Below are 13,783 nucleotides of genomic sequence, written 5' to 3'. Positions count from 1 at the left end.
TGTGTTGGGCACGTCTGGGTCAGGGGAACATGGTTGGGTACGCGTCATGTAAGATTGGGTTACAACAGCTCTGTGGCACAATCTGGGAGGCTTTGGAAGAACATAGCAGGACCGTGAGAGCTTTGGAAACCCAAATAGCAGACTGAAGGGTGTGGTTGGTGACCATTTTCATCTTAACTACTATGACATGAGAAAGATGCTTCCAGGTTTGGGATGGATGTTTCTCTGAGGCCCCCTCAGCCGGAGGCACCTTGTCTGACTTAGCTGCATGGATGTGGGTCTGCCTGAGGCAGGCAGAGGGAAGAGAGATGCAGTGGGGTTTTGGCTGGTGCTGCTGCCGCACTTTACCCAATGGCTGGTGTGAGTTCAGAGACCACAAGTGGCTTCATGCGCCCTGAGACTTGGGAGTCCTTCGACAGCCAAGTTGGTAGTACCCAATAGGGATGCCCAAATATGTCTCCCCTCCGCTCACCCACACGCTTCTCATTGTCTTCAGCTGGGGCAGAACAAGTGTGGGCTCCCTTCCCCTGAGGACTTCAGAGCTGGTGGATCCCGGGGCACTGTGTTTTCTCCATCTTCTTTCAAGCATCCCCAGGTGCCACTCACACACTACCCTTCCTGACGGTGGTTCCAGGCTCAGCGGAGGGACGGAGGGAAGAGGGGAGGCAGCAGGCAGCAGCTCCTGAATCAGCGGAAGGGTCCCAGCTGCAAGGGCCAGCTTCGCAGGCAGGCTGGATGCTGGGTCAGAGAGCGCGGTCCCAGCCGGCAAGTCAGTGCCCTCTGTGGAGTGGTTTAGGAATATTGGATTTGCTGGGTCAGTAAATTTCCACTGGTGCATGGCAATAAACCTCAGGCTTCATCACACGTCCCTGTGCCTGGCGGTCTGGCCTTATCTCATCCTCCCTGAAGCCACCTGCCCTCTTTGATAAGTACTAATAACAAATCCTTTCTTTCTCTCTGTCTCCCTGGAGTGAATGGCTCAGTGTGTGTGCATCTGTGGGTCTGGGTACGTCTGTCCAGCACAATGTGTTGCACACCAGGCCCTTTCGGGATGCTGATTGGGCTTGGGATGAAAGACGGTGCTGGTTTGGGACTTTCTTGGGAAAAAGGGCCCGAGAGGTGGGCATCGCACAGGGTGGACCACCAGCCTATGCTTCCAGGGCTCAGCTTCCGCTGCTCCCTCTTACTCTATAAACCGCCTCAAAGAAAAGACTGTTGTCCTTTGGGAGTGTCCATTCTTGCTCTTTGCTTAAGCCTCCCCTGCTCTAAGCCAAGGGGCATTTTTCTAAAGAGCGACTATCTCTGGCTCACAAGCCCCTCAAAGACCCTCACTGCCTCACTCAAGAGTTTGGTGGTATTTAAGAGTGCCTGTGTGTTTAAGAGTACAATGTGAGAGACACTGCGAAGGGCTGGTCTGCAAAGGTGATGGACACAGGCCCGTGCTCTCAAGGAGTGCAGTCTTGGGGTCGGGGAAGGTGGCGAATGGGCAGTGCCATGCTGCGACGGGCTCTGGAGCTCCAAGGAGGGGCACAGACTTTAGGAGGAGGCCACCCGGATGCCACCTGGGCTGTGAAAGTTAGCCAGTCAGAGAAGTGTGGAGAGGGAGTTCCAGGCAGAGGAAATGGCAACTTGGAATGTGTTCATCTTGGTGGGAGTGTGGGTGGAGGAAGGTGGAGTTGACAAGAGGCGTAGGGGGAGGAGGAGGTGGGGAAACACCTATGCAGATTTTTAATTGGCATCCGGGGTCATCTCTGCTCCAGCCCCACCTCTCTCCCTTATGCACTTTCTGCAAAGCTTCATTTTGACTGGGCACTCTTCTGCCCTCTGGCTTTGCCTAGCCATTCCCCTCCCAGCACACTCTTCCTCCTGCCCTCTGCCTGTCCAGCCCTACCCATCTTCCCATTTCACAAGTGGGAATTTCAGGGCTGGAACTCTGGAAAGTGCCTTTAACCACCTAGTCCAAGATCCTTGTTTTGTAGTTGAGAAACTAGAGATCATACAGGTAACTAGTATCTTGAGGTTTTGTTCCTTAGGTGGCCTGAAGTGACCATACAACTGGAAGGCCCTTCCTAATGACACTGGCTTGCCCTGTGCACACCCTGTATTAAGCCCCCATTCATTTATCAAGTATTTATTGAGCCCCCACCATTGGTCAGGCATTGTACTGGGTATACAGCAGTGAGAAAAACAGACCCAATCCCTGCTGCCCTCAGGTTCATGGTCAAATAGGAGAGTCAGATGGCAAACTGTCACTCAATAAATGTGTACTTTCTTTAAAATTTTTTTTAATGTTTATTTATTTTTGAGAGAGAGAGAGACACACACACAGAGTGTGAGCGGGGGTGGGGCAGAGAGAGAGGGAGACACAGAATCTGAAGCAGGCTCCAGGCTCTGAGCTGTCAGCACAGAGCCCAACGCAGGGCTCAAACTCACAAACCGCGAGATCATGACCTGAGCTAAAGTCAGTGGCTTAACTGACTGAGCCACCCAGGCGCCCCATGAATGCATACTTTCAAACTGTGCTAGGCAAGAAGAGGTGGGTGGTGCTGAGGCTGTATTGTTGATGGGCAGGGGAGCTTCGGTGTGGGCTGTGGGGGTAGCCAGCAAACCAGAAGAAACTCTTTTGCAAGAGCTCAGGAGTGCGTACAACTAAGTCAGGCAGTGGGTTGAGGAAGAGCATTCCAGGCAGAGGGAACAGCATGGGCAAAGGCTCTGAGGAGAGAGCAAGCTCAGAGGGTTTGCTGGCTGGGGCATAATGAGCAAGAGAAGAATACTTACTTGCAAATGGTGCTGGACAAGTAGGCTGGGGCCAGTGGTGCCAACTGAAAGTAGACTAGCACACACACACACACACACACACACACACACACACACACATCCCTAATCTCAGGGAAGTGGGAAGCCTCTGGAGGGGTTAAAGTAGGGGAACACCATGAGTGACAAGACAGTGTTGGTGCCCTGTGAAGAGGACCTAGGGCTGAGGTGGGAACGGGAGTTTGTCCCGGGCTGAGGCAGGAGCCCAGGTGAGACATGGTGTCAGATGGGACCAGGGCAGTGCCCATGGAGACAGAAGTAGAAGGTGGCTCATTGGACAGGACTTGTGTTTGATTGGAGGTGGGAGCAAGTGGCAGTGCTAATGAGGAGTCAAGGGTGAGTGTTGGGCTCCTGGCATAAGGAATGGGTTGAGTGTTAGGCCATTTATTGAGAAGGGGAGGGTTCGGCCTGGGGAGCAGGGCTAGGGCAAGGTCAGTCCCTCTGGGGCATGTGAAATTGGAGCTGCCTGTGAGGCAGCAAGTGGGAGCTGGGTATGTGCACTTGGGGCTCAGAAGATGGGGCAGATCCAGGTAAACATTTAGGTGACATTGGCAGGTGGATGGCATTGGGACCCATGGGCTGGCCAAATGTAGGGGTGTTGGGCCCAGGACAAGGGGGCCCGGAACTGAGGGCCTGAGGAAGAGGAACTGCCAGGGCTCAACCTTAGAATTGGAGCCACAGAACATTTTGTATTGATTATGTGTTGTATCTCTGTTCAACTGCATTGTAATTAGATGGGGACTGGGACCATATTTACTATAATAATTATGTTGATAATGATAATAGCGCCTCAATTCCTTTGAATGTCTCTGTTTCAGACATTGTGCTGTGTGCATTACAGTGTTAACCTTTAATCTCTAGTTTCTTTTTTTTTCATTTTTTTTAAATGTTTATTTTATTTTTATTTTTGAGAGAGGGAGAAACAAAGTGTGAGTAGGGGAGGGGCAGAGAGAGACATGGGGAGACACAGAATCCGAATCAGGCTCCAGGCTCCAAGCTGTCAGCACAGAGCCCAACGTGGGGCTCGAACTCACGAACCGTGAGATCATGACATGCGCTGAAGTTGGACGCTTAACTGACTGAGCCACCGAGGCGCCCCTAATCTCTAGCTTCTTACCGTCTGGGGAGGTGTGCATTATCATCTCCATTTTGTGGTTGTGGAAACTGAGATACATGTGGGTAAGTGGTCATTCTAGGTTTCTCGGCAGTTCTAGAATAACTTGCTCCAGAAGGGGTTTGGATGCAGGTCCATCTAGTCCCAAAGCTCAGAGCACTTCCCTGACATTAGTTTGCTAGAACTCTGTTCTCTGAGGTTGGGTCGGGCGGTGGGTATGGGCAGGGGTTATTGATGGCATCTGAGCCATCGTTTCTCACAGACCCGGACACCTCTGGCCCCACAGTCACAAGGGCATGTGGTATGTGCTGAGGGGTGCTGGTTTTCTGACGATCCATACATACTTTCACCTGGCTCCTCATGATCTAGAAGCCTTGTTTTTAGTACTCCTGATGAGCGGTCCGGTTGGTCTATAGCCATAACCCAGTTTTCTCAGAGCTAACTACTCACAGTATCACCAGCATATGCTCTGACCAGTGTGCTCACCTCTCACTTGTGGAGTGTGGATGCACAGCTGAGGGTCTCTTCACAGTCATGGCTTCTCAGTAGCCAGGAGTGGCCTCTGACAGGGGCCGATCATGGCCAGCTCTTGAGCTTTGAGATGTGACTGCAGTACTAGGGAGCCTGCACGAGTTCACCAGGAGCTCAGTGGAGGCAAACGTGCATTGTCCTTAGAGCACCTCTTAAAGGACCTCTATCCCCACCCTGGATGGGGAGGGGTCCATGAGCAGCTTGGCCTCTGTCTTCCCTGTGTTCCACTTCCTGCCTTTCCTGAGTCTTCCTCCAAAATGGCTTTCAGATCTGTAAGTTTATTTATGTGTCTGTTTCCTCACCCATCCCATGCTGCTCTATGTATTGGGAATATGGCTGTGAACAAAATGGTTGACCTTGTGGCCTTTATACCCTGTTATCTGTAGATGGGAAATTTACATTTCCTGAGTTCCCTCGTCAGGTTCTGATGGCCTCAGATAGCCTGCTTTCCAGGAACAATTCCATAGATTTCTGGCTTGTGTCCCATCCTCTGGTTAATGAACTTGGGGCTCTCAGGCTATCCTTAGAGAGAACCCAGGACTTAGGCATGGTGGTCTTTCTTTCCCCTCTACCTATTGACGAATTCTGAGTACCAGCCCCGTGGTGGTCACTGTGACAGGCCCTGGGGGGTGATGGAATGGCTCAGATCCAGCCCCTGCCTCCTTGGGGAAGCCTGGTGGCCAGAGCAGAGGCATGTGGGCAAACTATAATTGTAGGCCAAACAAATAGCTGGGGACTCTCTTCCCAGAGAGCGAGGGACCTGGACCACCCTTGGTAGACTGTCTGGAGCAATCCTGTCTAACCGTGAACCTGGTCACTGCAGCCAAGCAGTGTTTCCTTACTAGTCTCAGAAACTTAACGCATAAAAACCAGAACTACCCCTAGTTCTTTTTTACTCTGACCTTTCACTGGCATTGTTACCATCCTCCTGAATCCTGGCCAAGTATGGTAACATGTGACCTTGTAGCTGTTTAATTTTCATGGCAAAGGGGAGACTTGCCCCTGCCTCTGACCCTTCTAACCATTCCTTGTCTGTTGAACCTTCTTGTAAACCTTGTGGGATATTGCCCCCTGTTAGGGACCTCCCCAGCCTTCTTTTCTTTTGGCACCATGGGTAAATGGTTTGCTTAGCAATTAAAGCATTTTCTATACTGCTTAGAAAGATCCCAATTTTGGAGTTTAAAAATTGGGATGAGGTAAGGTTCATCAGAGGTGGCCCATCTCACACGTTCCTTAGGATAGCAAGTGTCACCTCGTGTCTAATCTAAATTCTCGATGAGGCTGCCCTATTTGAAGCTTGGAGGTACAGGATACCTCATGAGCTGCACACACTGCCAAATACAGAAACATTCAGTGCAGGTCAGGAAGGGGATCTGTGTTGGCCCATCAGCTCTGATTGTGTGTGGGTGAGTGAGTGACCAACGCTGAGCTGTGTCTCACACTGCAAGCCTGAGAAACTCGGGAAGAGGGAGAGAGAGCTTGACATTTACTCGGAGCCCACATCTCCCCAGTTGCCAGTCAGTGGAGATGTTGCATGTTGATTTCACATATTCACTTCTCTTTCTCCCCTCTGGGGATTCTGTACTTGCTTCACTTTTTTTGTTGTTAAAAAAAAAAAAAAAAAAGGCACGGCAAAGCAGCTCTGTCTTGTTCACATGCTCAGAGATCCTCAAGGGCTCCAGCTCTCCTGCGCATGGCAAGTGGTTGAGGATCGGGGGTGGGCAGGAGACATGGTGTCTCAGACCACCTTTGATCCCTGGTGGTTACTTATGTACCCAAAATATTAAGAAATCGGGACAACCACAGCAGCTGATCTTCTCACTTCTCCATGCTGCTGCCAGACCCGGCTTCCTAGGGCACCAATTTTGTCATGTGCCTCCACTGCTTGGGAAGCTCCAGGATGAAGTCCAAACTTTTCCTGTGTCATGCAAGGCCGTGCACAGTAGCTCACTTTGACTTTCAGGCAGGCCTGTCTCCTCATTACCCCCTGCATGTACCATACCCATGCCTTCCTGACATGCCCTCCTGCCTCCTCTTTCCCTGTCCATACTCGCTCCAGGGGACATAAGGGACGCTCTTTGCTGGTCCTGTCATGGAACGTGCTATATTGCTCTACTTTGGGCTTCTCTAGGTATGGTCTTGGAGTGGGGGCAGAAGGCTTCCCCCTGACCTAAGATCCTTTTATCTAATGACCTCTCATCAGAACATGCAATTTCAGGTTCCCTGTTGTGCTTTTAGATTCTGTCTCTTAGACTGGAAGATTCCCAAGGGTGGGAACTTGGTTTAGAGCTCAAGAGAGTAAAGAAATGGGCTTTGAAATCATACTGTTTCCTCATCTTTAAAATGGGGATAATAACATCCTTATTCTGTAGGGTTGTCATGAGGATTCCGTGAGTTACAGTGTGTGTGAAGCTGGGTGCTTGGGATATAATGAGGACTTACAAAGCTCTGATTATTCTTATAATGGCTGAGCCAGGTGCCCTGAGGGGACATCACTGAACTTTGTTAATGGACAGACGACCTGGACTTCAATGCCCTTCCCACAAGGGTGACCAGGAGTGAGCAGAACTGTTAACTGGCAGCCTCCTCTTCTCTTACCCTGTCCTTCACCCTGGCCCACCAGGAAATAGTTACTGGCCTAAACCCACTTAGAAGTGAAGGTGAAGATCCAGAGACAACGCAGAGGCTATTCTCACTGAACAAGGTGTGAATCAAGGGGGAAAGAGTTGAGAAGGTAGAGGGGCCAGCCTGGGAGCACCTTAGCTGACACCACCGAATCTCTGAGACTAGTGATAACAGGCTCTTGCATTTGCTCAGGGCTTACTTATGGTGCTCAGATTGGTCTCACACCTGCCAGCTCAGTTTATTCTCGCAACTCCTCTTGGGGGGAGGCTCTATTAATCCCCATGTTAAAGAGGAGGAAATGGTAGCTCAGAAAGGCAAACTGCCTTGTTCTTGATCACACAGCTCAAAATTGAGCTCAGAGTGAAAAACAGGTCTCCTGACTCGCAGTCCAGCTGGTAAATGATCTCTCCTGCATCAAAGAAGTAATGTTATGAGAATGGAGTGGCAGCCGGGAGCCCGTGGGAGCCGGTCAGGGCTGAAGAGGACAAAAGACATTAGCCATTCCAGTCAGGTGGCAGTGGGTTCAGTCAGGAGCCAGCCAGACACGTGCCCCTCATCTGTAAAAAGCATCCAGAAGACCACTGTGCCCAGCCAGGAGACCAAGGTGTCATGGCTGTGATGCTCATTAGCTTTCATTGCTGGGCAGCCATCTGAGTGGGGAAGGGGCTTAGAATAGTAACGCCACTGCAGGTCCCTCTAGAGAAGTGGGGTGCTTGTACCCCTGGCTGTGAGCCAGTGAGAGTGCAGACTCAGCATGGGACCACCACAGCCAACCTGTGATGAGTGTCTTCCTGTCCCTGTGGTTGGAATTAATGCCCTCCTCCCTCTGGGCCACAGCCAATTATGTTCCTGCCCATCGCCTTGGTGATTAATGTCCTTCTGTCTTCCTGATTAGATTGTGTGTGTCTGAAGGGCAGGGAGTAGCACACCTTATGTGTTTCCTCAAGGGCCTGGCCCCATGCTCAGCACATAGCAAGGTGGAATAAATGTCTAATGGGTTCCAGGGTGGACATTTCACACTCCCACTCCAACGGAGGGGCCGGAATTTCTCCTCTCTCCAGCCATCCTTGTCTAGCGCCTCCTAGAGGCCAAGGCCGGTGTTAGGTGCTGGGATACTGAGCTTGGTAAAATACTTGGCCCTGCTCTCAGGGGCTCTCAGCACTCTCTTCCTCGGGGCAGAAAAGAGAGGTGGACTTCTTGCCCCCCAGGTCTTCTAGTTTTCTTTGTTTCCCAAGTATGGGAGCCCCAGATCAGCAGTGCAGACTTCTGCACGAGCCCAGGAGACACACGTGCAGTTTTTTTTTTTTTGTTTGTTTGTTTTTTTTTACAGTGGGATGTAAGGCTCCTCCTGGATGTTCCCCAAGTCCCTTAGAGCATTCCTCGTGCTGTTTCCCTTGACCAGCCCCTTTCGTGCCCTCCTCACGGGAGAGGACTCTGCCTGTGTCCAAGAGCACTCCTACGTCACCCTGGCATAGGCAGGATTCAGAGGGGCAAGGCAGGACCTTACTTCTGCCACCTACTCTTCTCATCGCGGCTGTGGTCCCAGCCAGCACCGCATCCCACCCGGGAACGCGGGGGCGGTGGGGGTTGGGGGGCCTCGCGCAGCTGCAGGAGCGTCGCTGAGCCGCGTGTGTGCTGGAGCGTGCGCGCGCGCGCGGAGGGGGCGGGGAGGGCGGCGCGCGCCCCGCGGAGGCCCCAAGCGCCTTTCCCACACCTCGCGCCTCCCCTGCGGTCTCTTTTCCCTGCAAGCTGTAGCCAGACCCACGTGTGCAAAAGCGTGTGTGTGTGTGTGTGTGTGTGTGTAGCAGGGAGACCGTGTGCCCGGGGTCGGACAGGCCCCCGTGTGCACGGTGGGGGGGGGGGGGGGCGGCGGCCACCTCGACAGTGGCCGCGCTTCTTTCCTCCTTCTGTCCTCCCCAGCCCTTTCCTCTGGTTTCCTTGGGTCGTTGGTACCTCCAGCCATTCCCTTTCTCTCACCGCCCCCCTTTCTCCTGTTGAAGAGATCAGCGCCTTCCGATGAAGGTTCTGGTTTACCCCCAGCTCCAGAGCCCTTGACATTTAGCGAGGGCTCGCGGCGCACTTGTATAGGCACACAGCAGAACGCTAATCCTATTAAAGATAATGTGTCATTGGGGAGGGGGAGGCTGCCCGCCCCCCGTAAGGGCTACTGCTCATTGGTCGAATGCAAAGCAGGGGGCGGGGCCGAGGGCCCGGGGAGGGGGCTCCGGGCAATTTCGGAGTCAGGAGTCGGGGCTGGGATTTCGCCGGGAAAGCCCAGCGGTGGCAGCTGCGGCGGATCCCTCGGCACGGCCCGCCGCGCGCCCGGGCAGCCCAGGGCCGGCGAGCAGCTCCGCAAAGTCGCGGAGCGAGAGGAGGCGGAGCGCCCGCGAAGTGGTCGGGCTCAGCGCTGGGGCTGGGCAGGGAGAGGTGTGCCCGGGGACCTGGATCCTGGCGCCCTGTGCCGCGCGTGGAGCGGCCGGTGCAGCCGGGAGGCGAGCTGACGCTTTGGAAAGAGAAATCAAATTGCAGCCTCCCCAAAGACGTTAAGTTACGCAGGCCAGCGGGTTCCCGGAGAGCGTTCGCGAGCGCGCGTAGAGCCGAGCCGCGCCGCGCCGCACCGCAGAGCCCTCCCGGGCCAGGCGGCTGGGAGCGGGGCGCCGTCCGAGAGGCAGCGGCCCCTGAGCACGGGGTCTGGCCGGGAGTGCGCCCGGGTACAGAGAGGGGGCGTGCAGGGCTCCGCCAGCCCGCCCGCAGCCCGCGCCCGACTTGGGCGCCCCCTCCGTCCCACTCCGGGAGCGATGCCCCCCGCCCCTTGCGCCCCCCGGGAACGACGCGAGCATGGAGAAGTCGAGTAGCGAGGATTCTTCGATCCACCGGAGTCCATCTTTGGACAGCAAGGACTCGGACTTTGCCAAGCCGTCCACCTCCGGCCGCCCGTTCGGCCGCGGCTTCACGGCCGGCGCCTTCTACGGCACCGCGGGCTCGCGGGGCCAGAGCCGCGCCGAGGCTGGCGTTAAGACTGACAAGTACAATGCACCCAAAGGCAGCAAGTACGTGGTGTTTTACCTGGACCTGTCCTTTGTTTTTCTCCTAGAATTTAAGAAGTGCAACATGGCCAGAGGCTGCCTCTGCTGTTTGAAGTACATGATGTTCCTCTTCAATTTGATATTCTGGGTAAGTCCTTGCGTTTATCTCTCCTTTGCCACCTCTCCTCTTCGTTGCTTATCCTAGCGTGATACCCTCTTCCTCCTGGCTGCTGCATTGCCCTGCTTTCTGCACAACGGTAAGTGTGGGGGTTTTAAAAAATTGTCCTCCCCCCCCCCCCCTTTCATTCATCTTTCTCTTCCTTTCTCTCTCCGTGGTGGCTGAATGGAGGCTCTAACTTGCCTGTCTTCCAGGAGATACTCTACTCCTAGGTGGCTGACAAAGTTTGCTGCCACCTCCCTCCCCTGTAAGAAACCCATGCTGAAGTGCCTCCAGCTGGGTAACCTGCAGAAATAGGTGTGGGGCCAGAATTTTTAACAGCTGTGACCTTGAGTGGAAGACCGGCACAAGTGTGGATGGTTTTCGAGTTTCTTCTTGTATTTTTCCTGAATACACAAGAATACAATCTGCAGCATTTTGTGGGCATGAGGTGGGAGTGGGAGGGGTAGTGGAAGTCACTTCCTCTGACTCCTTCAGTGAGTCCCAGGAAGAGGAGAAGAGCCCCTATCCCAAGTGTAGAGACACACGTTTGGTAGCCTGCAGATATGCCCCTGAGTTAGGGCTTGTGTGGAAAAGGAGAGTGTGGGAGGGATGCTGCCATCGGGTGGCGGGCAGCTGCTTTTGAGGGATTGCAGTGGACTGGGCAGGGAGCAGGCTGGCCATGTGCTCCCACCATGGAATGCCAGCCCTCTCCAGCTCCAGGAGACCCAGAGGCTAGAAGGGACAAAGGGAGCACCCCTATCCTTGGTGAGAGATTATCCGTGGGTGGGGCAGCTTGGAATTGTTCTCCATCCTCTGTGACTCTGGGGGCCGTGTGTACACACGTGTGCATGTGTGCAGAAGAAATATTAGTTACGCAAATTTGAAAACTTCTTAAATTCACATCTAATTGTTCATCCCAGCTGCTGCCTCCTCCTTTCTTCACTAGAGCCCCAATGTAGTCAGCACAGATGTTTGGCTCTGCCCCAGGGCCTGTCCTGCCTGCTGGAGGCTGTCAGCTGCCCATGGTCCAGAAGGAGCACTGGGGGCAGGAGAAAGTCATTCACAGTGAAGCTCCGTAGAAGCGGTTGTGCTTTGATGTTCAACACTCGTGTGAAGTGATCTGCTTTAACTGACCAACTTTTTTGGGGGTGTGTGTGTGGGGGGGTGACTTTTCCCATAGAAGGGGAGAGCTCGGGACTGGGCGGGAAGAAGACTGGGTCTAGTCTTGGTTCTGTGTTAGCTTCTTGTGTGACCTTGGGCAAATCGCTTTATCGCTTAAGGACTGGATTTCCTTTCCTGTCTGGGGGGGGGGGGGGGGGCTCTTGTGATGGTCTCCCTCATGTCTGATCCCATTAGTTATGGGACAGCCTGCATCTTTGCCTTCCCTCTGTGGGGGGAGCCCCCTTCCTGGCCTGGGGCACAGGCTGCTGCTTTTCTTCTGAAGAGCCTGGTTTGAGATCATTTGAGTTGGATTTCCCCGGATATCTGCATGGTCCTGGGCCCTCCAGCCACCGCTGTTAGGACGTTACCTGTCTTGTGGTGAGGGTTTTGTGGAAATTGGGGCAGAGCCACTGGAATGTCAAGAATGATTTTGTGGCCACCTTTGGGCAAGTGCTCCTGGTCCTCTGACTCATTTGCCAGTGTCTGTGTCAGCCAAGTACTGGTGTGTATTTTTCTAGTGCCTACGATTTACATGAATGCTGCCTCGCTTTCATGGTGGAGTTTCCCTCTCTGTCCTTGTTCATAGTCTCAACCTACCTTTCTTCTTTGCCCCACTCTGTATATCTTAACACTTACTAGAAAGACCTTGGTGGGGATGCTCAGTGCCTCAGCCAACAATTCCTCCTACTCAGCCCCCCTCCTCCCCACCCCCACCCTGCCACCTGCTGGTCGAAGTAGATATAACTGCTGGTGGCTCCTTCCTTCTCCAGAATGGTCCCGGCTTGGTTTAGGGACCTCCTCTCTCACAGGTTGGCACAGTGGGCTGTGTGCTGCACGTAGTAGGCACTCATTATGTTTGTGAGTGAATGAATGGTGGGCCAGGGTGGTGAAACCACATCTTGTTGTGCGGTAAGGAGTCCCACTTGATAGGGAAGAGAAGTTAGTTCTCCAACTTGCCTGTGATGAAGGCTCTCCTAAGCAACTTAACTGTGGGGTGACAAGGGCTCTTTTCATCTTCCCTTAACAGCTTGGCAGAGGTTAATGAGCTGATTGATGGAATGGCTTTCTTTTCTTTGGTTATAGTGAGAGAACGTGCCGTCTCTTCCTAATTAGGAGGTACCCACCACCCCTCTTTCACCAGGCAAGGAGTCTCTCTCTCTCAGAATCTCTGACTTTTCTGATTACTTAATATTTTCAGAATTCCCATGACATGCCAGGAGCTGGGAGAAATTGAATCTCAAAGACCCAGTTCTTTTATGCTGGTAGCATGTGAGTTACAAAATAAAATGTAGACCTTAGGAAAGATGGAAAGTTAGCAGAAGAGAAACGGATGCTTGCATGTGCGAGAATATTTGCCACTTTGGGAGGTGGAGAAGGTGTAGCAGGCAGTTAGCCAGGATTTGGGTATGGGGTGACTGTACTTGAACAAAGACATCCTGCAGGCAGGTGCTTGGGCCTGATAGAGAAGAAGTAGAGGAAAGAGCCAAATCAGAAGAGAAAGAATGAAGGTGTCTAGGCCCAAGGCAGGTGGGGTAGTTGATGAGGCAGGATCCCTGGGAGACTTCTGCTTACTTCCAGTGCATACAGGAAGAGAAAGGCTGGAGGTCAGTGAGATGGTAAGGGTGAGGAGGGATGCAAGGCTGGTCAGAGCCCGAGGCCCGTGGGACCCAGAGCAATTGTTAGGAATTGTGTAGCCATCGCTTTTCCTAGTCTTGTGGCTCAGATCCCAAAAGAAGACTTTTCTGAGGCATTAGAGTTGAACCGAAGTCTGCAATCAATAGATAGAGATCTTCCTATAGATCCTGGAGCCTACCTGGTAGTTCTCCAAACCCACCGCTGCCGCCACACCCCCCTGCCTTCTCAGAGCCCGCTGGGAGGATTCCCAGCGTGGAGGAGAGGTGCACCTGTCACACTGCACCCCCCAGCCCCAGGCGTGAGAATCCTGGTTCCTTGCCACTGGGTGGAGCTTCTAGAGTATTGCTATCAGTGAGGGCCTGGGTGACATCACCGGGGGCAGGATAGAGGCAGAGCTATGTGGCCTGTGCTCCTCCTCTTCACCAAGAAAAGGGCAGGTGACTTGTAGGCCGCTAGGGGAGGGGGTGGTGTCCAGGTCTGCTCCTGGCACCAGCGACCTCACCCAGATGTTGCTAGCCATGCTGGCACCCAGGGCAGCATTTCTGAGGGCCTGCTAGAGATGGTGGGGCTAGGGGAGGAGGAGTCAGGGGTCATGCCTGACTGAGCCCCTCCTCCTCTTCCTTGGCGCCCCTCACCCTGATCCTTGGGGCCAAAGAGAATGCTGGCTTCTTGGTGGATAGGGAGTAGGAGGCCTGAGTTGGGACAGAAGTTTCTCCA

General features: G+C 53.5%; 1 protein-coding gene across 9 annotated transcripts in view; it reads left to right on the top strand.

Annotated features, from left to right (window-relative positions):
• TSPAN9 (tetraspanin 9) overlaps nucleotides 1-13,783 on the top strand; it is a 205,293-nt gene that overhangs the window by 108,635 nt on the left and 82,875 nt on the right. For 7 of the 9 annotated variants that reach the window (XM_053895000.1, XM_053895001.1, XM_019464831.2 and 4 more), the window contains one exon: nucleotides 10,179-10,258. In XM_053895000.1, the coding sequence (XP_053750975.1) occupies nucleotides 10,196-10,258 (63 nt within the window). In that variant the 5' untranslated portion in view covers nucleotides 10,179-10,195. Of the gene's footprint in view, nucleotides 1-9,320; nucleotides 10,259-13,783 lie in introns of those variants that run through there. The other 2 variants (XM_019464828.2, XM_053894998.1) reach the window with 1 other exon arrangement.

Source organism: Panthera pardus, unplaced genomic scaffold (genome assembly GCF_024362965.1).
Source record: "Panthera pardus isolate Hobbes unplaced genomic scaffold, ASM2436296v1 HiC_scaffold_6, whole genome shotgun sequence".
Taxonomy (NCBI): Eukaryota; Metazoa; Chordata; class Mammalia; order Carnivora; family Felidae; genus Panthera; species Panthera pardus.
The sequence above is the reverse complement of the archived record's forward strand: the minus strand, read 5'-3'. Positions and strand labels throughout refer to the sequence as shown.